The sequence below is a fragment of the Accipiter gentilis genome, unplaced genomic scaffold (genome assembly GCF_929443795.1).
Source record: "Accipiter gentilis unplaced genomic scaffold, bAccGen1.1, whole genome shotgun sequence".
NCBI classification, from domain to species: Eukaryota; Metazoa; Chordata; class Aves; order Accipitriformes; family Accipitridae; genus Astur; species Astur gentilis.
Genome location: NW_026060824.1, coordinates 1,740,441 through 1,763,882, shown reverse-complemented (window position 1 = coordinate 1,763,882; position 23,442 = coordinate 1,740,441). Strand labels below are relative to the sequence as shown.

General features: G+C 52.0%; 1 protein-coding gene across 1 annotated transcript in view; it reads right to left on the bottom strand.

The window, feature by feature from the left end:
- LOC126036790 (electroneutral sodium bicarbonate exchanger 1-like) overlaps positions 1 to 23,010 on the bottom strand; it is a 32,322-nt gene extending 9,312 nt beyond the window's left edge. The window contains exons 1-23 of the mRNA XM_049796988.1: positions 22,920 to 23,010; positions 22,068 to 22,214; positions 21,467 to 21,602; positions 21,090 to 21,250; positions 19,973 to 20,158; positions 19,776 to 19,864; positions 19,497 to 19,654; positions 19,031 to 19,118; positions 18,379 to 18,525; positions 18,115 to 18,206; positions 17,607 to 17,781; positions 17,337 to 17,470; positions 16,554 to 16,799; positions 16,344 to 16,449; positions 15,266 to 15,427; positions 14,428 to 14,541; positions 13,927 to 14,088; positions 13,063 to 13,314; positions 12,182 to 12,250; positions 11,465 to 11,638; positions 11,228 to 11,365; positions 10,649 to 10,749; positions 10,023 to 10,127 (exon numbers count right to left, since the gene is read on the bottom strand). Of these exons, the coding sequence (XP_049652945.1) occupies positions 10,040 to 10,127; positions 10,649 to 10,749; positions 11,228 to 11,365; positions 11,465 to 11,638; positions 12,182 to 12,250; positions 13,063 to 13,314; positions 13,927 to 14,088; positions 14,428 to 14,541; positions 15,266 to 15,427; positions 16,344 to 16,449; positions 16,554 to 16,799; positions 17,337 to 17,470; positions 17,607 to 17,781; positions 18,115 to 18,206; positions 18,379 to 18,525; positions 19,031 to 19,118; positions 19,497 to 19,654; positions 19,776 to 19,864; positions 19,973 to 20,158; positions 21,090 to 21,250; positions 21,467 to 21,602; positions 22,068 to 22,185 (3,096 nt within the window). The 5' untranslated portion in view covers positions 22,186 to 22,214; positions 22,920 to 23,010 and the 3' untranslated portion in view covers positions 10,023 to 10,039. The remainder of the gene's footprint in view (positions 1 to 10,022; positions 10,128 to 10,648; positions 10,750 to 11,227; positions 11,366 to 11,464; positions 11,639 to 12,181; positions 12,251 to 13,062; positions 13,315 to 13,926; positions 14,089 to 14,427; positions 14,542 to 15,265; positions 15,428 to 16,343; positions 16,450 to 16,553; positions 16,800 to 17,336; positions 17,471 to 17,606; positions 17,782 to 18,114; positions 18,207 to 18,378; positions 18,526 to 19,030; positions 19,119 to 19,496; positions 19,655 to 19,775; positions 19,865 to 19,972; positions 20,159 to 21,089; positions 21,251 to 21,466; positions 21,603 to 22,067; positions 22,215 to 22,919) is intronic.
- Between the last annotated feature and the right edge of the window lie 432 nt (positions 23,011 to 23,442).

Sequence of the window (23,442 nt, the reverse complement as noted above, 5' to 3'; positions counted from 1 at the left end):
TGCAAATCTGCGTGTTTGCTTTGGGGTGAGAAAGAGGGCTGGGCTATTTGGAGAGCTGCGGGCAGCTGGGACAGCAAATCCTCTTCCTCACTACTTCAGAGACAGGGAGAGCTGAAGAAAGGCAAAAATGACCCGGAGCTATCTCATCTTGTCGCACCTCATCCGTCATGATAGTGGCCATGGACCTGCCGATCTCATGGTACTGATGGGCTTTTCCTTCTGGTCCAAGCAAAACAAACAGGAACCTGGGCAAGAAAAACAAAATGAGAGAGAGAAGAAGGTGTCTTTGCTCCAAGAGCACCCAAGGAAAGCCCTGGCAGCTCCCAGCCCAGAGCGTGGCTCAAGACGGGACACGTAGGCTCAGCGATGCCGCGATGAATTTGAAATTCTTCAAAACAGACGGCAAATGTAATTTGGGGGCCAACTTTCATTACAATTGGCCGATGGGTTTAAAAGCTACAGCAGGGAATGGAGAAATGAAGGCGAGGAGACGTGGGTGGGGGAAACGTGCTTGCTCCCCCTCCCACTAGCCTTGTTCCCTTGGGACACCAAACTGATGCCTGCAACTTGATGTTTGGTTGGGTGTCTTTTTTACGGAAGAAATTTGCGCTTCTCATTCGCATCTTGTTGGGATGGGAACTTCCGTCATGCCTGAGAGGAGGACAGCCGGCCTCAGGCGGACAAATGCCACGATGGGCTGGTGAAGGAAATCCAGCTCTCCTACGAGCACGTTGGATGCTTCAGCCCCGGTGGGAATTTTCTTCATCAAGTGCAGCTCCGCCTGGGCACGACAAGCGATTTTCAGGCAATTACCCCAAAAGCAAAGCCCACAGCGCTCTGCAGCACACTCTGCAAGAGCAAATCTGGCCCTAAAGGCATTAAGAAAGCTACGAGTGTCTCACCTTGCTTAAATCCATAGCTCTGCTCTCACGGGTCACCCCATCTTTAGCTTCCGCAGCGGTGGGAGAAGGACAAGGGGTGATTGTTTGGGCTGGTAGGAAAAAGAAAGACACTCAGAAAGATGGACAAGGAGCAACTGGGACGCTTCTCCTTTGCCTGGGCAAGTCTAATGGGGCCACAGCCCTGCAGAAACCCTCACCTGGCTTGTAGAGGAGGTGCAGGTCCGACTGCCTCTTGCTCACATCAGCAAACGAGCAGACAGCGGGGAGAAGGTTGGTTGTCTTCTCGTTCTGATGGTGGTGCTTCCTCAGAAGGACTTCTCGAACTTGCGCCCGCACGTGCTCGTCAAACTCCGTGGACTGTTCTTGCTGGGCCAGGATCAGATCTGAGGATGGCAAAGGGAAACAAAGCCATCAGAGCAGAAACCCCAACAAGTCCCGACCCCCAAAGCCCCCAGGGAAGGCTGTGCCACACAGGCTGCACCCTAATGCCCGCTCAGCCTTGCATAGCAAGGCCTTTTAATAATGTTCAGCCTTTGTAGCGAAAACGAGAATTTTCTTTTGCTAAGAAACATCATCCAAGTGCTTATTCATCATTCCGCTAAGATAAATATTTCCCATTCTAAATAATGCAATTTTCTTGCCCGACCTGGCCTTTCTGACTCTACACGTTTACCCAAATTATAAGCAATCTATAGCACAGACGTTCCCAGTTTCCCGTGCTGATCGAGTGCAATTTGCTGAGCCCAGGGAGAAACATGCTAAGAACGGCTCCGACTTCTCCAGCCCTTGAAAGGGCTGAATGGAGACCTGCTGCCAGTCAAAGATAACTTCTCCAAAGCGGCTTTTGCAATTAACTTCAAGTATCTTCCCCACAGAAATACACTGCTTGGTCATCGCCAGAGAAACTCTGCCTTAAAACTCTTAAATGCTGGATGTTAAGGAAAAAGTAAAACAAAGAATGCGAGGAAACAGCTCGTAAGAAATAGTTCCTTTAAGGAGGTTCAGCTCTTACGCAGACTCCGTATTTCTAAGAGCAGCCTGCTAAGCCCTGACACACGCTCCTTTTTGGCTGCAGAATATTCTCTAGTGGCTTCTCCAACTCCACAAACTGCTTTCAAAAGGACCCCATATTGGAATAAAAAAACAGTGCGACTGTTGCACGCCCAGTCTACATCCAAAAACAGCTCATGAGAAAAACACAGTGGCACTTCTGGAAAAGGACGTGCCATTGGGGCAGGGTTTGATTTGGGAGTGAAGAGCACCGTGGTGAGCTGAGCTCGGCCATTCCCGGAGAGATGCAGTGCCCACGGTACCTGCAATCTCTTCGATGCTGTTGGCACAAACGTCCAGCAGCACCGACCCATTGCTGATGCAGCTCCTCAGCTCGGAGAGGCTGTGCAAGGACAGCGTGCCAACGTAGGGCTTGCTCCAGCGCTCGCCGCCGTCTTCCACGTCCTCCTCAAACTTCAGCCACCTGCGGACATCGGGTGCGATCAGCCCCATTGCACGAAAACAGCCCCAGCTCTGCAGCCCCTTTGACAGAGCCACGGGGTGGCAAGAGGAGAAGGCTCCTCGTGCCGCCACCTGCAGCTGCAAAAGCTTCGCGTCCTGGAGAGGAGAAAGCAGAGCCCACGGGCGCTGCCAGTGCGGGGACTCCTCTCCCACCGCAGCCAAAGCAGCAGGGATTTACCTTGCCGTTTCCTTCCACTCGGCATCTCGGCCCTCTTTTACACAGATCTCATCCAGCTCGGAGAACAAGTGGTGAGGGATGTGCTGCTCGTCCTCCTTGGTCCTGAGAATGAACTGCACCCGCTGGGACGGGGAGCCTGGGGGCAGAAGGCAAAGACCCATCCCGTTACTGCGCCTGAACACAGCTTGTCACCCTCACGTGCAAAGTGGCCATCAGCACCAGTGCAGCCATAAACACTGGGCTGGCCCCTCTCCTCTGCGTCTCTCTGGGCTTGCACAGAGCCGTGAAGAAGGAGAAGCATCTGGTCCACCTCTGCATAAGGATGGGCTGCTTTCCTTCCCCACATTGCCATTTTTAAAGCCAGGATCCCTCTAAGGAAGACGAGCCTAAACCCATTATGCATTTAACTGCACTTAAAAAAACAAAAAAAAAGAAAAAAAAAAGAAAAAAAAAAAAGAAAGTAAAACTTGGGAAAAAGAGGGTGTTGCTCAATAAGGCCACTTTCCCTCGGAAGAACAGCAACTCACTCAAACTAGCCACGGGGACGTGCTTGCAGAAGGCCCCAGTGCCCACGTTGCCCCCAGTTTAGCGAATGCCGCGGTGGGACTTACAGTGGTAGCCCTGCTCTGTCGGGGCAGACTCCTTCTCCCGTTCCCCTTCCCGAAGCTTCTGGCTGTGGCGTCGGTGATGCCGGTGGCTCTGCCTAACCAGTGGCATCTGCGCGCCCACATACAGGGTCCGGTGGCCTGCGAAAAAGCAGCGTTTTTTGCAGCGCTCTCGGCATTGCGGCAATAGTTGAGGTGGCCGGTGCCTTGCTAAGCCACGGTTCAATCCCAGGAGCAACGCCAGCTTCCCTTAATGTTATTTTCACTGGACGTCCTTTTTTCCAAGCCTATTTTACTCGAGCTTTGCAACAACACAGCAACAACAAGTGTTGGCTCCGGGTCATCTAAAAGTGCCCTGAAAGTATCGGACCTCTTCTCAAATTCCAGCTTCGGCTGGACAACACTCAGACTTGCTCATTAAGCAGCAACACGAGCTAATTATTTTCAAAAGCTCTGTATGGCACGAGGCGACAAGAGACGATCAAATCAGTCCCATTGCAATGAACTCCAGAACAAAAAAAGAAAATCACAGCCCCGTGTCTGCAGCCCTGAAATGATTCTCCTGACCTCTCCAAGCCAGGAGCAACCTCTGCGAGAAAAAAAGCCGTGAATTATCGAGCCCCGTGGCTACAACTCACACCGTGGCCTCCCGGGAGGCTTTTTCCCTCCGTTTAAAAAGCCATAATAGTAAAAAATGTGACAATAACTGTGTTGCTTTATTGAGAAGTGCGGCACGTTTCGCTGCACATGATTTGACACCCAACAAGGCACACTGGAGAGACTTTGTGCAATGGGAAAACGTGCTGGGCTAGTGGCTCCTCCACCAGGATCTCAGCAGAGACTCACCTTCCAACTCCTCCTTCTCATAGCAAATACTGACAGCGTTGCTCCTTCTTCCCCGGTCAATCACTGCCTCCTCGTCATGTCTCTGTTTAGCAACGACAAGAAGGGAAAAGTTGAGGCTGGGGGTGGAGAGCTCCCTTACGTCCTCCCAGACATCACCCACCCCTGCATCCACGCGAGTCCACGAGCCATCACGCCTCTGCGTGCCTCCTCCTCCTTCAGGCACAGCCCTAAAACCACGGACTTGTAGGAGGTTTTTCTTCCCATACGCAAATAAAACAGCCCATAACATCACCTGTACTGTATAACACGAGAGTCTGGACGTATTTAATACAGCAGGAGAGGGATGAGTGTTTCAGACAAAAAAAAAACCCACCTCCCGCTTTGTTCTTGAGGTTCCTGTCTAAAAAAGTGATTTCCAAAATGGAAAAAAAAACCCCAACCCACAAAACTGCACTTTTGAGCCCCGGTCGCGCTACCTGTAACTCTTCCAGAAGTGTCATTTTGTAACGCCCGTTTGGGTTCATCCTCACGTCAGTCACTGGGTTTTGGGGACAACTGAACCTCCAGGTCAGTCAGGGGCCCGATTCCCCAGGGACTGATGGAGTAGCCCTCACGGGAGGAGCTAAGTGGCACCCAGTGTGCACCAACTCCAGAGACACAATAGGGACCATTATGAAATCACAAGCTATGATGCGGATCCAGGCAGCTATTTAAAGCCACGCACCCCTAGACCCTTCCCGCTTGGAAAACTTAGTGCCTGGGCAGAAGCCAGCTCTGCTTTGAGCAAAAACTCTCCAGAATAGAGAACATTCCTGCATGAGAGGTGTCAGGCTCAAAAGTGTGCAGAAAGAAAACCCTTCACAGGCGCGTTCACCCTCCTGAGAGGCAAAGCCCATTAGCAGCATCATGTTTTCTCTCTTTTTCTTTCTAACAGTAGAGCTGAAGCTCTAGCATCCTGAGGAAAACAAGAGGTACAAATACGGTAAGGAAAAAGAATATCTTATTGGATCAATGGGTAGATTCAGAAAAAAACCCTGCTACACAGTAGTTTATCCTGACTGCTAGCTAGAACCGAGAAGACTGTTTTTTCCACTTGGGTCAACAGTTCCGGTGAAACATACTACCTGTCTAGGACGGCTGCATCTGAGGAACAAGAATTAGTTATTTGCAATACAAGGAATGAGTCATTTTGTGTCATGATATTCATCAGACTGCACAGAGAAACAAGAGACAAATGCATTTGAATACCCATGTGTTGTGTTACGTTTTAACCACTTAACATTCCCCAAGAGCTCAAGAAGACAGAGCAGAAAGACAGGAGACAGGTGAAAGCCTAGAGCGCCAGCTAGACGGAATGAAAGACCCTCTTCCTTCTCTGAAGCTTCAGCAAGGCTTCCTTCACCTGCTTGTTCCTCCGACTGTCAATGACGGGGTTCAAACTGGGGCTGACGAGACTGTAGAAAAGGGAAAGAACTTTCTCCCTCCCAGAGGAGTTACCGCTCCCGGGCCCCGTGTACACGAAGATGGCGTTTCCATAAAAGACACCCACCACGGTCGGGTGGGAGCCACACGTGGAGGTGGTTTCGTGCCATCCTGGCACAGAGCGGATGCGCAGATCGGTGGCCAGGCTGTCCAGGGAGCAAATCAGGATTAAGGCTAAAGGGAAGAGGAAGAAGCACACACAAACAGCAAAGATCAGGACTTTATTGGCAGGAGAGGCAGGGCAGGCCAGCTTTGAGACAGCAAGAATTTCACAGGAGAAGTGGACAACCTCGCAGGGGCCACAGAAAGGCAGGTGTAAAGCCAGAGAGGCTTGCAGTGTACCAAATACAAATGCCAAAGCCCACAGAAATGTGGCAAGGGTGAGGCGCAGCCTCCAGATCACGATGAGGGCATAGCGCGGGGGACGGCAGATTGCCACGTAGCGAACATGAGACATGACGGCCAGCAGCACGCACGCTGTAAGTGCAAAGATTAAATAAAGATGGCTCTGTGCCCCACACCCAGCAAAGGAGGGGGTTCTGCCTTGTCCACGGAGGCTCCTTAGCATACGGGGGACATTGCTGGAGGCGTAGCAGATGTCCGCGATGGAGAGGTGGCAGAGGAAGAAGTACATGGGGCTGTGGAGGCAGTAGTCCGGGCAGATAAGCAGAAAGACAAGTGCGTTTCCCATCAGAGTGGCAGAGCAGAGGGCAGAGAAAAGGCCAAAGAGGCAGCGCTGCAGGGCTGGGGTGCTGCAGAACCCCAGGAGGACGAATTCTGTGACCGTCGTTTCATTCTGCACGCTGTGCTGGAGGTGAGGCAGCACAAACTGCGACCACGGAGATCTGGAAGCGAAGGAGCAAGGAAAAGGAAAGAAAAAGGAGAGTTTTCCTAAGAATGTCAGGTCCTTTACTCTTTACGCTGCAGCTCCCTTCTCCCCGTTTTTCCCTCTGACTCCAGTGAAAGGTGCGTACTACCCTCCCCACGCTGAGCGACGTACATCTGAATTGCAAGCTCCAATCTCTCGGCAAACTTTGAGCAGTTTGACCAATCTCGCACAACTTTGCTGCCTAGCTTGCCCTTGAAGTCTTTCTTTTCCTGGGTTGGTTTTGGGGTTTTTTTTGCAGGGGGTGGGGAGGGGCAGGGTATGGTTTGGCTGTTGGAGGAGATAAAATGATGAAGATTGCAGGTGTCGATTAAGGTGAAGTCAGAACAACTTCAAAGCAGCTATTTTAAATTAAGTCCATATTAAAAGGAATGCACAGTTCACAGAATAATTCCAGTTTTACCATTAAACCAACCAGCATTTCCAAGCCACTGCTGTGTCCTCTTTACCTTCGTGAAATGCATTCCTACTGAATCCTGCAGTTGCTTGATCCAACTCCCCTATCCCAGCTACTGCAGGTCCGGGAAGGTCAGGCAGAACGTCACCTTGGTTCCTGCTGTGCAGCTGCTTGCCCTTACCAGTTTCGCAGGGTGCTGGTCAAGGTCCCTGGGCATCCCCTGGCACTTGTCTCCACGCGGCTCTCTGGTCTCCAAGATCTTCCGCCACTTCCAGGATATTTCCTCCAGCCAGGATCTTCACCTTTTCCTTCCCGGGTCCCTTGCTTCTCTTCAAGATCCCTTCTTCTTTCTGGGAACCCTTCTTTTTGACACCACCTCTTCTTTCTGGAACCCCACGCCCCCAGTTTTCCTAATCTGTCTATGTGAGCAGTACAATGCCTGATCAGCCTCCAAATTAAGGCTTCTCTCTCCTAGCTCTTTACTAACTGTAGGATTCGGGACACGCCACTTTTGATTATTCCAGGTGTTACCCAAATTTACAACCAGCCCACGCTGGCTGCGTGTAGCAAGAAGCAGGCTTCTGCTTGACAGCTCAGAACTCAGTTTCAGACATTCACACGCACAGACCTTGCCGCACACGTGCACCCAGTCACGTGTTGCCTGGTAACCTTCACAGTTTGAGCCGGTTTTTTGTCTACGGCCGGGCTTCAGAGGCAGGGCATGGCCACAGAAGCGCATTCCCCCCGTCAGTCTGTGAAGTGAGCAAGGGAGAGTCAATACTTGTCTGGTGAGCCTCATACCCAGACAATGTGGTCGAGCCCTCTCCTGTGACAGCCCTGGCAAAAGCCACAGCAGGGTGCTCCCTTGCCTCTGCCTAGGTCACTGGGGTTCCCCTGCCTGCCATTGCTCCTTTGTCCTCCTCTGCGTTTGTGGAGATGAACCTTTAACCACACAACCTAACACCTACAACACCGGGAAAAAGAGAGGCTGCAGAGGGTCCAACGGGGAAGGTCGCCGATGTAGAATGCTCTTTGTGAGAGGCAGCACACCCAGCTCACCTCCTTGCTCCTGAGCTGCTCTATCGGAAGCACTGCGTGCAGGACGCTCTGTTCAACAGGCTGTGTCTGTATCTGACTGCCTTGTCCTTGCTACAGCACCATGTGCTGGGGGAACGCCACGGAGAGCAAGGAGGACGCTCTTTCCCCAGGAGCAACGGAGGGTGCTCAGCTGAGTGCTGCTGCAGGGGCCAAAGTGGGGCAGGCAGGCAGGGAGGGGAACGTAGGAACGAGGGAGCTGGCAGTAACCGGCCAGTCTGGGAGATGCCCGAGAAGCTCGAGAACCCTGTAAGCACAGGACGAGCTTAGAGGAGGTTCAACGTGAGGCCCTGTGGTTAACCATCCCCTCCAGATCTGGACCTTCTCCGGTTCCCGAGTTACCGTGCAGTTTCACAGCCTGGTGCAGAGATCCTGACTGGGAGATCACTGTACCTCCAGGAGTTAGGGATCCACCTAACAGTTACCCTGAGCGGGTGCAGGTCTGTGCTGCGCTGTACGTGCAGCGTGGCCTTCAGGCTGCGTCCCTACACATGTCCCTTGGCCGCAGGATAAACGGAGCTGGTTGACTGTAACAGAGGAGCCTCCAGGCAGCTCCTGCTTGGTACCAGCGATTACGCCACCTGCGCGGCCCTGCCGTTACCTAAAGTGCAGCGAGAAGTCCGCGTGTGAACATCCTTTACGCACAGAGGTGTTTTCTTCTAAGAAAAGTTGCATAATACCGTGAATGACCAAAAGGAGGAACTTCTCCGCTTCTCCACCGTAAAGCGTGCCAAGGGAAAATCCATCTGGGGTCTGCCCAATGCTGCATGAACGCAGGGTCCCCAGCATCTGAAGGGACCTAAGATTTACTTGCTACCTAGATGCCTCTTCTTCCTGGCTACGTCGCCTCCCAAGATCTTGCCCACCCCCAGCCTACTGGAGACGGGGGAATGTTAGAGAGACAGCCTTGATGCTGCGCCAGCACCGCTCAGCCATGGCCAAAACACTGCTGTGTTATCAACAGCTTTCTAGCTACCAGTACAGAGCACAGCACTACGAGGGCTGCTGTGGGGTAAAGGAACTCCAACTCAGCCAGATCCAATACAGAAGGAAAGTGGAGGAACAACAGAGGGAGCAGCCCAGGGACACAGAGCCCCAGGTCTCATCTGGCCACTCCTGTGACCATACAGTGTATTCAAATTCAAATACCTGAAGTGCTCCCTTAGATGCAGTTTACAGCCAAGGGACAAGAAGGTGGCAGTTCTGCATTTTGCAGCTCCCAGGCTGATGGCAGAGCCAAAGCAAAAAAAAACAAACCCAAAACCAAACCAACCAAGAGAGGTAAAACTGGAGCACAGGGAGCAAATGTTTTCTTTCACCTTAGGCCAACTGCTCGGACGCTCTCTATGCTGCCCTGCTGCAGAGGGCATCCCTCTCGTACCAGTAAGAGACATAAGAGTGAATTAAAGCCAGGACCCCAAACCAGACCAAAAACCCGGTCATGATCAAGAAGAAAGTGGAGAATGCATCAACTATAACAGAAAATTATTTTGGACATTCCCAGTTTACATTTGGAAAAAAGAGGGGAAAAAAAAAGAGGAGGAATTAGGTATTAAAAGAAGAGCACTGAATGATAAAGCAGTAGCAGTCCCTCTACCACTACAAACCCACACCCCCACACGCACGTACGCACACAGACTTAACACCACCAAACTCCCCTTGACTGTGACCTTCACCTCAGCTTGCTGGTCTAGAGATACTGAATGCCTGAAGCACACCAAGGATAACTGAAAACATCTGCATGGCTTTAATGGGAATCCTCCAACTGAAACAAAGCGCTTTCTCCCTCTGTCTGCGTTGGCACATCCCCGAGTCACGCTCTCACTCCTCTCCTTCAAAGTCAAGATTCCTAAACGTGAAAAGCGGGAGTGGGGAAAGGCGAAGGGGAGAGAAAAAGAGGGAGAGCATCATCAGTGGAAGACCTGCCACCTGCTGCTGATTCAGCCCTGTTTGGGGGACCACCCCAGCAGAGAGGAGCTGGTTTACATGCCACGGTCCACAATGCCTGTTCCCAGGGACAGGCCGTTTGCTCAGCCTTGCCGGCCAAAGCGTGGGAAAAGCGTAGGCGTGCGCCGTCGCTTGCAGAGTAGCACGGTCACGTTCACGTGCAATCCTTTACCTTTTTCCTCCCTGGATTCAAAGGGTTTCTGTCTTCAAAGTGAGAGCCTTCCATACGGTCATTTGTGACATTTCATCCAGGATAACAATCTCAGAAGGATCAGTCCTGCAATAAATATTTTACACAGCAATCCGTGATTATGGGAACTGATGCCACCAAGAGCATTAGCATCAGCAAGAGGAACAGCGGAGCCCCGAGAATCAAAGCTCCGCATAAGTGTGGGGGATTTTGCTGGATGAGGAGTTTTGGGAGGCAAGCCCGGGAGCTGCAGAGCAACAGCTCTGTGCAAAGGCTCTTGCTGGGGCTTAGCCCCGGTCCAGGTTCCTAAGCCACTGCTCGTACAGATCACGCCTGCAACTCCTCATGTGTTAAGTATGAGGATCTCCAGCTACCGTAAAGGCACTGATGAGGCAAGGTTTGAGGGTCAAACACGAGTGCTGCAGCCACTCTGCTTGCGGTCAGAGCCCTGCAATCACTTCCTGCAGCCCTGCCCCCAAATTTGGTTTTCCCACCAAGCTGCCTGCTGGTTTCTGTGGGATGCCCCACAAAGAGGCAAGTGGAGAAAACTCTGCCAAACACCTTCAAGCTAATCTTGCCGGGGGTCCTGGCGCTTGGTGGAGCTTTACCTGTCACTGCTTTGCTTTGGGATATCCACATCACTGGTCTTCCCCACGTTCAGCTGAACTGAACTTGCAGCAGCAGCAGCTTCCATCACCCTCCTGGACTCCTGATGTAAAAAAGGGACAAATCACGTTCTCTGTCTTTGATCAAAGTGGAGATAAGCTGAATGCCCAGCACAAACTTAGCAGTCTGCCCTCCGCTTCTGCCCCTTGGCAGCTATAGGTATTAGTGCAGCAGGGAAGAAACCGTTCACTCCAAAGATTTCGGGGCAGGGGGATTGTGTGTTCAAAACACGATTATGAGCAAGTCTTGCCAGCAGCAGCAGCAGCAGCAGCATCTAATAATAATCATCATAATGATAATGACCTTTGTGAAAAACGACTCGTTTTAAAAATTACACCTGTATTCAAGCGTTCAGCTCACTGCTACTTGAGGAAACAAAGGTTACAAAAGTTACAGGCTATTGGGATCTATTTCGATTGAGTGCTGATCTTCCCCCAACATTTCCAGACAAGCTGTAAGAGAAACAGGCAATCTCACAGCAACACGGAGATGTCCAGCCCCGAGGACACAGCAAGCCTTACCTCTTCTTCTTCTCCGGCTTCATTTCTGGCATCGTCCAACTTCTTCTTCCTTTCTGGCATAAGGTCATCCAGAAAGCTGAGCTCTCGCTTTGAGAAGCAGAAATCCATCGCTTTCCGGACAAAGACGAGAGCCAAAACCTTCATGAATAAGAGGGAAGATGCGGTGAGCTCAGAGACGATGCCACCTCTCACTCCAACACTGCAAACACCCCGCTGCTGAGCGGTGGCAGCTCTTACCATCATGGGAAAGATGATGGCGGCACGGGACACCTTGATGGTCCAGAGCAGGACGAGGCAGGTCAGCTGGATCGCCGTGAAGAAATGCACCTTTCGCAAGGGCACGTGCCGCAGGTAGATGAAATCCGGCTGGTGTTTCGCCGGCATCCAAAACAGCTTCAAGCGATCAAAGAACTGCGAAATAAAAGGGAAAGGTTGCCACCTTGGGACTGCGGCAAGTTTCTGGCCCTCTCGAGACGTGGAGGCACTTTGCAGCATCTCGCTTGCCGTCAGAAATCCTGGATCCCACCGCATTCCTCCTGGGAGCAGCACCCATTTTCCCTTCGCTCCATCTATAAACCGGCTTGGCCCTGAGAGCTGCCCACCAAACGGCAACTATTCCATGCCATTCCATTATTAGCATTTCTCGGCCCACTGAATCCCCCCGCGAGGATTTCCACCAGTGGTAGAAACTGCCTTCCCTTTGCACCAAATTCCCCCGCTTTTCACGTAACCAAACACTGACCTGCCCTAAACCCTGCAACAGAGAGCGCTGAACTTGCCTGGTCCTCCCAGCCCCATATACCTCCTGTACCTCCACCAATCTCTTTTTTACACAAAAGAGTTTCATTGCTTGCTCTGCGAGAAGTTTTTCCCATGCCACTGCTTTTTTCCCTGCTGCTACAGAGACAAAATACCAGGGAGCCAACATGCTGCACGCTGTAAAAGAGTCCGTACCTGAATTCCTCTGAGTGACGACACACCCATGTAGAGAAAGACGCCATAAAGCACAGGCATTGGTATAAACTGGGGGGGGGGAAGAAAAAAAAAAGTAAGAATGCAATCGTTTCTTTTTCTGTATTGCATTTTCAGTATTACCACCCTCTTCCACAGGCACTGCCTAAAATTGCTTGAAGCTTTCCAGCTTCCATTCAGGCTTAGAGATGGGTCAGATTTTAACCATTTTTTTGCCATTTTGTGCGCACGAGTGAGCTAAGGCTCTGCTTTAGGCTGAACTTGGGAGTTACCTCTCCTCAGAATAATCCTATTTTCCAGAAAGGTTGGAGGAAAACAGGCGATTTCACCCGTGCTACCCTATGCCGCATTCTCTGGCGGTAGAAGAAACACTTCTGCCTATTCTTGGGGCAACAGGCAAAGGCCACAGGCCTCCTTTTAGCCTAGAGACAAGATTACTTTGTGGGAGGAACGTGCAAGGAAGCCCACGGGGATGACCTCAGTGTGTTTAGCTCCTGGGAACGGCTGCTCCCGGGCATTTGGGGAGCAAATTGCAGCCAGTAAAGGGCTGCCTGTTTGAAAGACAGCAGATGTGCTGGTCTGAATATGCTCAACTGTAACCCATAAACATGGGCGGGCCTGAAAGACACCCAAAAATTCAAGCAGTTGCGTTGCGCGCTCGCCTCGAGCACACCAAACGGGGGCCTGAAGGGCTGCAAAGCCTAACCGAGGCTGGTTCCCACCGTGGGTCAAGCCCCAAGGGTTGGGATCACCTCCTCCTCCTCCGCTCCACAACTAACTACTCAGGCCTGCAGAGAGGGGACTGTTTTGCTGTAACCTCCAACAAGCTCGCGGTTGTTGGGTGGTTTGCATTTTCCTCTCACCTTTAACACAGAAGTGAAGAAGACGGAGCAGCCCATGAGCACAAAGATCAGCAAGCCAGTGACTCTCTGCTCTCGTATCCCCAGAAACTTGGGTTGTTCTCCTGGAGCTGAGCAGTCAGACTCTACTTTGAGGCTATTCACGTGGGTGATGGACAGGACGGTCGCAGCCACAAACCAGGGCAGCCCCATCACAGAGCACACCCCGAGCATCACGGCCACCACAAAAAGGTCCAGGTGGTACCCGCATCCTTTCTGCAGGCAGGAAAACAAGAAACAGAGCATCCCATAGCACAAGAGCAAGGATAACGTCGCAAGTCAGACTCAAACCCTGCTCGAGCACAAGTCAACTTCTTCAGAATTCAAAACAAGAAATGGAAACAAGCAAGCGTGTATGCAGGCTTTGCACAAGCACGTGGCATGAAAATCTGGCAGGAGTTCAGAAACAATGGATATGCAGAGCTTGTGCGATAAATACTTCTCCAAAAAACAACAACCCACAACCCAAAACCACCAAAACCTTTTTTCCACTCATAAAGAAAATTCTACCACTTGCGAGGAAGGTGTGACTCAGAGTTATCCCTGGCAGCGCATCAAAACAATTCATTCCCCACACCTGCTGCTGCTGCCATTTTAAAACAAAAACGCACTTCTCTATTGCTCCAAGATTAATTTGCTCCTCCAAAAGGTTGCTCATCTGAACTGCCCTGTCACTTGCTCCCTGCATCATCGTTAATCCAGGAGAGCATCCTGCCACGCAGCCTGACCTTGTCCCAAACCAATGCCTTCAGAAAGCATCGGGAATAAGAGCTTCTCCCCAGACCTGCAGCCCAGAAGGGGCTGGGGTCATCCCTCACAGGCCCTTACCTTCAGCTTGTGCTCCTTCCTGTTCACAATAACGGCACTGATCTGCTGGTCCATAAATATCAAGATGGTGCAGAGCAGAGCTGGGATGAGCGCAGCCAACACCGTCCACCAAGGGTTGGGTCCTATGGGGTTGATGAACCACCCACGGTCGTCTCTGGTAGGCTGCAACAAAGCCCACGCATCAGCATCGTCTCCCAGCCCAGGCACTCCACTGGCTTTCATTTTCCCCTCCCTCCCTGTGTCAGAGCACCTCCCAGCCCTGGCTTCATGTCCCCCTCTCCCGGGGGCTTCAGCAGTGCCAGTCTCCTCTTTGCAAGCACCTCTAGATACTTCCCCTGTAGGTATCTAGTTTTGGGGCCATCTTCTCGTTTCCAGGAGGAAGCAAGGCACTTGGAGGTGGAAGAGGAGATGGTCACACCACCAGCATCTCCTCCAGACTCAGCCCTGCCCTGCCCCGGCATCACCTTGTGGCACCCCCACCGTGCCAAAACATCCCGTTACCTTGAACGCATGGGGGACCTGGAGCTTCGGCGATGGGATCCCAACCACAAAGTCAAGGAGCACCATGATGACGATGGTGAGGAAAACAGCAAAGTCGCTCACTGTGGACCGTACCTGGGGCGAGAAACCAGAGGTGAGAGGGGCATGGCAAACAGGGCCGTAACGCGAGATGCAAGAGTTGCAGACATCCACAACATTAAGGCTGCTTAACCAAATCCCACCACCCCTCTGAGCACATGCAGCCTGATCCCTTGCTTAGATATTGCTGCTGTGTTTGTCCCTGTGAGATCTGGGGTCAGACAATAAAAAAAGCTTAATTAGGCGGACAAGGGTTGGTTTAAGTCAAAACCTAAAAATAATAATAATAATATTAAAAATAAGAAAACACATGTCTGACACTACAGCTACACTCACAGCTACAATGGCAACAAGGCACTGAGGCATCCTTTAGTCCTCAAAAGGAAGCTCCTCATTCGAATCTACTTTCCGCTCGAGCACATAATGCACAGAAGGTAGGGAAAAAATCCCCCAACCCCAACCCCCAAAACTTTGGGAAACCTGACTTCCTACTACCTGAGGAGAAAAAAAAATAAAAATAAAATAAATCAACCCCCCAAAATCTTCAATCTGGGGCAGGTCACGAGGCATGTGGGAAATGCTACGATGATTTTGCACTCATGGAAATGAGTGCGGGACATCCAAGCTCTTGGAGAGCTTGGCCTGCAAGGCCAACGTTTCCCAGCTTGACCAAGGCAGGGCAAATACTGCTTAGTGCTCCAGGAAAGCCATTTTGGGAAATGAGTGTGGAGATGGACACTGGCCACCATCTTCTACTTACTCTGGTTGGAAAGTAGCGGCTGGTTTTAAACTTCTTCAAGAAGCTTGACAGGGCAAAGGTGGCGAAGAAGAGGATGCAGCACCAGAAGAACACGTCAGGGGTGTAGGGGCCGTCGCGTCCACAGGCAGGTCCTTGAAACTCCCCACGCAAATACCGACATTCCTGGAGAAACAGAGCGTCAGGACACAAAGGCAGTGCACGTGCGGCAGGGAAACCTCGCATAGCTAGGGGGTTTTGAGGATCTTGGTCCAAGATCCACGACCCTGTAACTGCTCCTGCCAATAGAGATTTATATTTAATGAGCAGCAGCAGCTGAACAAGTGACACATTGAACTACACAGCGGAGAAATGAGATGTGAGGGGACACCATACCACGCACCCTTGGCACATCCTCTGCCTGCCATTCGAGCAATCGTGGCTAAAGAAGACACCAGAGGGGAAGGAAACACTGGAAACTCTTGGGGATAGAGAGAGAGGGAAGAGGGAAGGAGGGCTAAAGACAACCATGGTAGGAAAGGAGGAGAAGAGACAGATCGTCCCTCCCCAGGGGAGGTCTTGCAGAACCTGGCCAAGAGGGGATGAAGGCCACCATAAGAGCCTGCTGCCCTAGGCCCGGGCTCTGCTTCCGGCAACAACAGCCTGAGAGGCTGCTCAGACAAGCAAATTTATGCACGTACCTACAGACAGCACTGAACGAGAAAGCAAGGCCTGGAGTTACTAGGAACCCATTAAGGAGGCCAGCTACTACCTTTCAAGCATGAACTTAAGTCCTACAACTTCTACAATAATCAAACCACCCACTACTTAACCTTCCTCCCAGTCAGAAATACTGTCCTGCAACAGGCTTGACGGGGACACTTGCTACCCACAACGTTGGGGTAGACTGGACAAGGTGGACTCTCCTCCCCAGGACCAAGCGGCTTAAAACCACACGCTACATTTAGGCAAGGACTTTTCCGAGCAGCACTAGCACAGTTTGAAGCCCATCATTCCCTGAAGGGCTCTGACTTTTGCACCAGGCAAATGCCCCTGGACCCCATGGACGCGGCACGAGGAAGCAGTGGCTCGGGGCACTTACGGTCACCGTGAGGTTTTCCCAGGCGATGCCAGACACGTTGATCTTGTTGCTCGCCCAGAAACGCAGCGTTTCGTTGCTGGGATGGGTCGGTGCCTCACACTTACAGCTGGGAGGAGAGAAGCCAAGACAGGGGTAAGGGAAAGGTGATGGAGGTGCAGCCCGGAGCTCCTGCCAAGGGGCAGCAGCTTTCTCAGGGGGAAAAAAACCCACTAGTAGCTGGTGAGGAAGTCCAGCTTGCTGTGCATGTGCACAGGGTAGGTGTCTCGCAGGTGACTCAGCTTCTCCAGAGCCTCGTAGATGAAGATGATGCAGATGAGGGAGGCAAAGGCTTCTTCCGTGAAGCGGGTGACGTAGCACACCAAACAGCTGGCGTCGGTGGCCACCAGCACTATGCACAAGAAGGCGGTCCACAGCCCAATGCACGCCCGCAGAGACAGATAGGAGAGCGTGTATTCCCTGGGAAAGCAGAATGAAACAAAGGCTGGAAAGGCCAGCAAGAGGCCCTGAGCCATGCCTGCCTTTGGGGAAAACGGGGAGCAATTTTGGAGCGTGTCAAGGCTGCGGATGGGAAATGCAGTTTCCATGTACTACTACAGAGAGCCTCGGGGCTGTGGTGCAGGGTGTAGACCCACAGCAGGAGAGGCCAATTATTTAGTTACCACTGTTTAACACGGATCTCGTGTTAACACCTTGGAGGCTGCTTGAGGTCAGGTCCCTCTTGGGCCAGGTGGTGTTCTCCCACATCACCCTGACGCCCTAACACTGAAACCAGCTGGGTTTGCACCCAGTCACCTGCTGCCAGCAAGCTGGGGCTTAATAATAAACCTTATGGCAATAAGGGTGGTTTATCTCCCATCAAAGCCATCGCAACAAAAGGACTGTCACTAAAATCTAGCAACTACCCCTAAGAAAAAGAAAAGAAAAGCATCTTTTCTCCATCACTGCCCCCTTCTGAAGGCTCTCGCAGCACCCAGCTGCGGCAGCCTGCCTTACTTGCAGAATTTGTAGAGGATCTTCTCAAACACCAGGACGGGTCCGGTGCTGCCGAGGATGGTGAGAGGTTGGCCGGCAAAGAGGCAATACACGACGCCGGCCATGGACGCGCCCAGCAGCGACTCCATGGCACTCTGTCCGGGGAAGAGAGGCGGCCGTGAGTAAATAAATCGTTAGGGAGAAACAAAAACCAAAGCCGGTTCACTGCAGCAGGGACTTTGGCCTGAGTTTTACCCTCCCCCATCCCCCCCAACAGAGAGAGGTGCTCACTATGTGGCCATTGGTCGCCTCCCCCAGCAGTCCCCCAAAGGTGATGACAGGGGACATGCAGGCACAGTAGAGGAAGAGGAAGGACGCCAGGCACTGCAGGCTCAGACCATCCCGGAAGTCGCTCCAGAACCACGGGGCTTTCCGCTTCACGTCCAGGGTCAAACCTCCAAAGAGCCTGCAGGAAGGAAAAAGAAGAGAGTCTGTTCTCTTGGAGGAACACGTCGACTTTGCTTTGCTGCAGAAGGGCAATCACAAGCATAGAGTAACTTTCGTGGCTAAAAAGAAGCACTCTCCTTCAGCCCAAATCAAGAAAACCTGCGTGCAACGGTGATGGTTGGGGCTGAGCCCAGCTGCCCAGATCTCCCCCCTGCCCAGCCCAGGGGACCAAGCTGGCAATGTGGAGCCCCTTCACTGAACCAGCTAACCCCAAAGACCTGCTAGAAGGGAAGGTGCATGCTCAGATTTGAGAGGCAAACAGAAAAAAACCCCAAACTATTACAGCTCCCACCTTCCCGTCCGCTGCAGTTCAGGGCCACTGTGTTTCTCCAGCGTGCTGTGAGAAGCACTGTCATCAAGAGCTCCTGGCATCTTCCTTTTTTCCTGTTAAAATGGAAGTGAGATAAAGCTATGGACTTGTAACCACTGGCTTGTTTTGCTTCTGGTCTGGCTCTGTGACTGTGTCAGAGTGGGACCTTGTGAATTTGGGCCCCTGAACAGCATCCCCAGCCATCCTGCCCATCCCCCTCATGCCTCCCGCCGATGTGGCACCCACCTGCGAAGGGACGTTTTTCGGGGGCTCGATTCGGATTGATGGATCCCACTCTCCTGGCGGCAAGACCGTGACCTGATCCAGAAACTCGTCGATGCCAGCCACGAGGTCAGCCCCGTTCTTGGCTTTATAGGCAACGTCACGGAAAACCTGCCAATAGAAGACAACCTGGTGAGAGGACAACCCAGCTCGGATGTCCTAACCAGTGCAATAAGCTCTTGGCTAAACGCAAGGCTTTTTCACCAAAATTCCCTGCTGGAAAGGGCAGGAAATATTCCCCCAAAAGGAAAAATCTGCGCATCACGGCACTTGTAATCATCTCCCCCACGAGGCCCCCGTCCCCCATGGCACACCATACCCTTCTGCTTAAAGAGCAAGAGAAGTTTTACTGGCCCTGGCAATGCCACCACTGGGGACAGCGTGCTGGGGACCCCGGCGAGAAGGATGAGGTGCAGGATGCACCCCGGGCGGGATTTCAGCCTCCAGGATGTGGGGTGATGCAAATCTGCGTGTTTGCTTTGGGGTGAGAAAGAGGGCTGGGCTATTTGGAGAGCTGCGGGCAGCTGGGACAGCAAATCCTCTTCCTCACTACTTCAGAGACAGGGAGAGCTGAAGAAAGGCAAAAATGACCCGGAGCTATCTCATCTTGTCGCACCTCATCCATCATGATAGTGGCCATGGACCTGCCGATCTCATGGTACTGATGGGCTTTTCCTTCTGGTCCAAGCAAAACAAACAGGAACCTGGGCAAGAAAAAGAAAATGAGAGAGAGAAGAAGGTGTCTTTGCTCCAAGAGCACCCAAGGAAAGCCCTGGCAGCTCCCAGCCCAGAGCGTGGCTCAAGACGGGACACGTAGGCTCAGCGATGCCGCGATGAATTTGAAATTCTTCAAAACAGACGGCAAATGTAATTTGGGGGCCAACTTTCATTACAATTGGCCGATGGGTTTAAAAGCTACAGCAGGGAATGGAGAAATGAAGGCGAGGAGACGTGGGTGGGGGAAACGTGCTTGCTCCCCCTCCCACTAGCCTTGTTCCCTTGGGACACCAAACTGATGCCTGCAACTTGATGTTTGGTTGGGTGTCTTTTTTACGGAAGAAATTTGCGCTTCTCATTCGCACCTTGTTGGGATGGGAACTTCCGTCATGCCTGAGAGGAGGACAGCCGGGCTCAGGCGGACAAATGCCACGATGGGCTGGTGAAGGAAATCCAGCTCTCCTACGAGCACGTTGGATGCTTCAGCCCCGGTGGGAATTTTCTTCATCAAGTGCAGCTCCGCCTGGGCACGACAAGCGATTTTCAGGCAATTACCCCAAAAGCAAAGCCCACAGCGCTCTGCAGCACACTCTGCAAGAGCAAATCTGGCCCTAAAGGCGTTAAGAAAGCTACGAGTGTCTCACCTTGCTTAAATCCATAGCTCTGCTCTCACGGGTCACCCCATCTTTAGCTTCCGCAGCGGTGGGAGAAGGACAAGGGGTGATTGTTTGGGCTGGTAGGAAAAAGAAAGACACTCAGAAAGATGGACAAGGAGCAACTGGGACGCTTCTCCTTTGCCTGGGCAAGTCTAATGGGGCCACAGCCCTGCAGAAACCCTCACCTGGCTTGTAGAGGAGGTGCAGGTCCGACTGCCTCTTGCTCACATCAGCAAACGAGCAGACAGCGGGGAGAAGGTTGGTTGTCTTCTCGTTCTGATGGTGGTGCTTCCTCAGAAGGACTTCTCGAACTTGCGCCCGCACGTGCTCGTCAAACTCCGTGGACTGTTCTTGCTGGGCCAGGATCATATCTGAGGATGGCAAAGGGAAACAAAGCCATCAGAGCAGAAACCCCAACAAGTCCCGACCCCCAAAGCCCCCAGGGAAGGCTGTGCCACACAGGCTGCACCCTAATGCCCGCTCAGCCTTGCATAGCAAGGCCTTTTAATAATGTTCAGCCTTTGCAGCGAAAACGAGAATTTTCTTTTGCTAAGAAACATCATCCAAGTGCTTATTCATCATTCCGCTAAGATAAATATTTCCCATTCTAAATAATGCAATTTTCTTGCCCGACCTGGCCTTTCTGACTCTACACGTTTACCCAAATTATAAGCAATCTATAGCACAGACGTTCCCAGTTTCCCGTGCTGATCGAGTGCAATTTGCTGAGCCCAGGGAGAAACATGCTAAGAACGGCTCCGACTTCTCCAGCCCTTGAAAGGGCTGAATGGAGACCTGCTGCCAGTCAAAGATAACTTCTCCAAAGTGGCTTTTGCAATTAACTTCAAGTATCTTCCCCACAGAAATACACTGCTTGGTCATCGCCAGAGAAACTCTGCCTTAAAACTCTTAAATGCTGGATGTGAAGGAAAAAGTAAAACAAAGAATGAGAGGAAACAGCTTGTAAGAAATAGTTCCTTTAAGGTGGTTCAGCTCTTACGCAGACTCCGTATTTCTAAGAGCAGCCTGCTAAGCCCTGACACACGCTCCTTTTTGGCTGCAGAATATTCTCTAGTGGCTTCTCCAACTCCACAAACTGCTTTCAAAAGGACCCCATATTGGAATAAAAAAACAGTGCGACTGTTGCACGCCCAGTCTACATCCAAAAAACAGCTCATGAGAAAAACACAGTGGCACTTCTGGAAAAGGACGTGCCATTGGGGCAGGGTTTGATTTGGGAGTGAAGAGCACCGTGGTGAGCTGAGCTCGGCCATTCCCGGAGAGATGCAGTGCCCACGGTACCTGCAATCTCTTCGATGCTGTTGGCACGAACGTCCAGCAGCACCGACCCATTGCTGATGCAGCTCCTCAGCTCGGAGAGGCTGTGCAAGGACAGCGTGCCAACGTAGGGCTTGCTCCAGCGCTCGCCGCCGTCTTCCACGTCCTCCTCAAACTTCAGCCACCTGCGGACATCGGGTGCGATCAGCCCCATTGCACGAAAACAGCCCCAGCTCTGCAGCCCCTTTGACAGAGCCACGGGGTGGCAAGAGGAGAAGGCTCCTCGTGCCGCCACCTGCAGCTGCAAAAGCTTCGCGTCCTGGAGAGGAGAAAGCAGAGCCCACGGGCGCTGCCAGTGCGGGGACTCCTCTCCCACCGCAGCCAAAGCAGCAGGGATTTACCTTGCCGTTTCCTTCCACTCGGCATCTCGGCCCTCTTTTACACAGATCTCATCCAGCTCGGAGAACAAGTGGTGAGGGATGTGCTGCTCGTCCTCCTTGGTCCTGAGAATGACCTGCACCCGCTGGGACGGGGAGCCTGGGGGCAGAAGGCAAAGACCCATCCCGTTACTGCGCCTGAACACAGCTTGTCACCCTCACGTGCAAAGTGGCCATCAGCACCAGTGCAGCCATAAACACTGGGCTGGCCCCTCTCCTCTGCGTCTCTCTGGGCTTGCACAGAGCCGTGAAGAAGGAGAAGCATCTGGTCCACCTCTGCATAAGGATGGGCTGCTTTCCTTCCCCACATTGCCATTTTTAAAGCCAGGATCCCTCTAAGGAAGACGAGCCTAAACCCATTATGCATTTAACTGCACTTAAAAAAACAAAAAAAAAAGAAAAAAAAAAGAAAAAAAAAAAAAGAAAGTAAAACTTGGGAAAAAGAGGGTGTTGCTCAATAAGGCCACTTTCCCTCGGAAGAACAGCAACTCACTCAAACTAGCCACGGGGACGTGCTTGCAGAAGGCCCCAGTGCCCACGTTGCCCCCAGTTTAGCGAATGCCGCGGTGGGACTTACAGTGGTAGCCCTGCTCTGTCGGGGCAGACTCCTTCTCCCGTTCCCCTTCCCGATGCTTCTGGCTGTGGCGTCGGTGATGCCAGTGGCTCTGCCTAACCAGTGGCATCTGCGCGCCCACGTACAGGGTCCGGTGGCCTGCGAAAAAGCAGCGTTTTTTGCAGCGCTCTCGGCATTGCGGCAATAGTTGAGGTGGCCGGTGCCTTGCTAAGCCACGGTTCAATCCCAGGAGCAACGCCAGCTTCCCTTAATGTTATTTTCACTGGACGTCCTTTTTTCCAAGCCTATTTTACTCGAGCTTTGCAACAACACAGCAACAACAAGTGTTGGCTCCGGGTCATCTAAAAGTGCCCTGAAAGTATCGGACCTCTTCTCAAATTCCAGCTTCGGCTGGACAACACTCAGACTTGCTCATTAAGCAGCAACACGAGCTAATTATTTTCAAAAGCTCTGTATGGCACGAGGCGACAAGAGACGATCAAATCAGTCCCATTGCAATGAACTCCAGAACAAAAAAAGAAAATCACAGCCCCGTGTCTGCAGCCCTGAAATGATTCTCCTGACCTCTCCAAGCCAGGAGCAACCTCTGCGAGAAAAAAAGCCGTGAATTATCAAGCCCCGTGGCTACAACTCACACCGTGGCCTCCCGGGAGGCTTTTTCCCTCCGTTTAAAAAGCCATAATAGTAAAAAATGTGACAATAACTGTGTTGCTTTATTGAGAAGCGCGGCACGTTTCGCTGCACATGATTTGACACCCAACAAGGCACACTGGAGAGACTTTGTGCAATGGGAAAACGCGCTGGGCTAGTGGCTCCTCCACCAGGATCTCAGCAGAGACTCACCTTCCAACTCCTCCTTCTCATAGCAAATACTGACAGCGTTGCTCCTTCTTCCCCGGTCAATCACTGCCTCCTCGTCATGTCTCTGTTTAGCAATGACAAGAAGGGAAAAGTTGGGGCTGGGGGTGGAGAGCTCCCTTACGTCCTCCCAGACATCACCCACCCCTGCATCCACGCGAGTCCACGAGCCATCACGCCTCTGCGTGCCTCCTCCTCCTTCAGGCACAGCCCTAAAACCACGGACTTGTAGGAGGTTTTTCTTCCCATACGCAAATAAAACAGCCCATAACATCACCTGTACTGTATAACACGAGAGTCTGGACGTATTTAATACAGCAGGAGAGGGATGAGTGTTTCAGACAAAAAAAAAAACCACCTCCCGCTTTGTTCTTGAGGTTCCTGTCTAAAAAAGTGATTTCCAAAATGGAAAAAAAAACCCCAACCCACAAAACTGCACTTTTGAGCCCCGGCCGCGCTACCTGTAACTCTTCCAGAAGTGTCATTTTGTAACGCCCGTTTGGGTTCA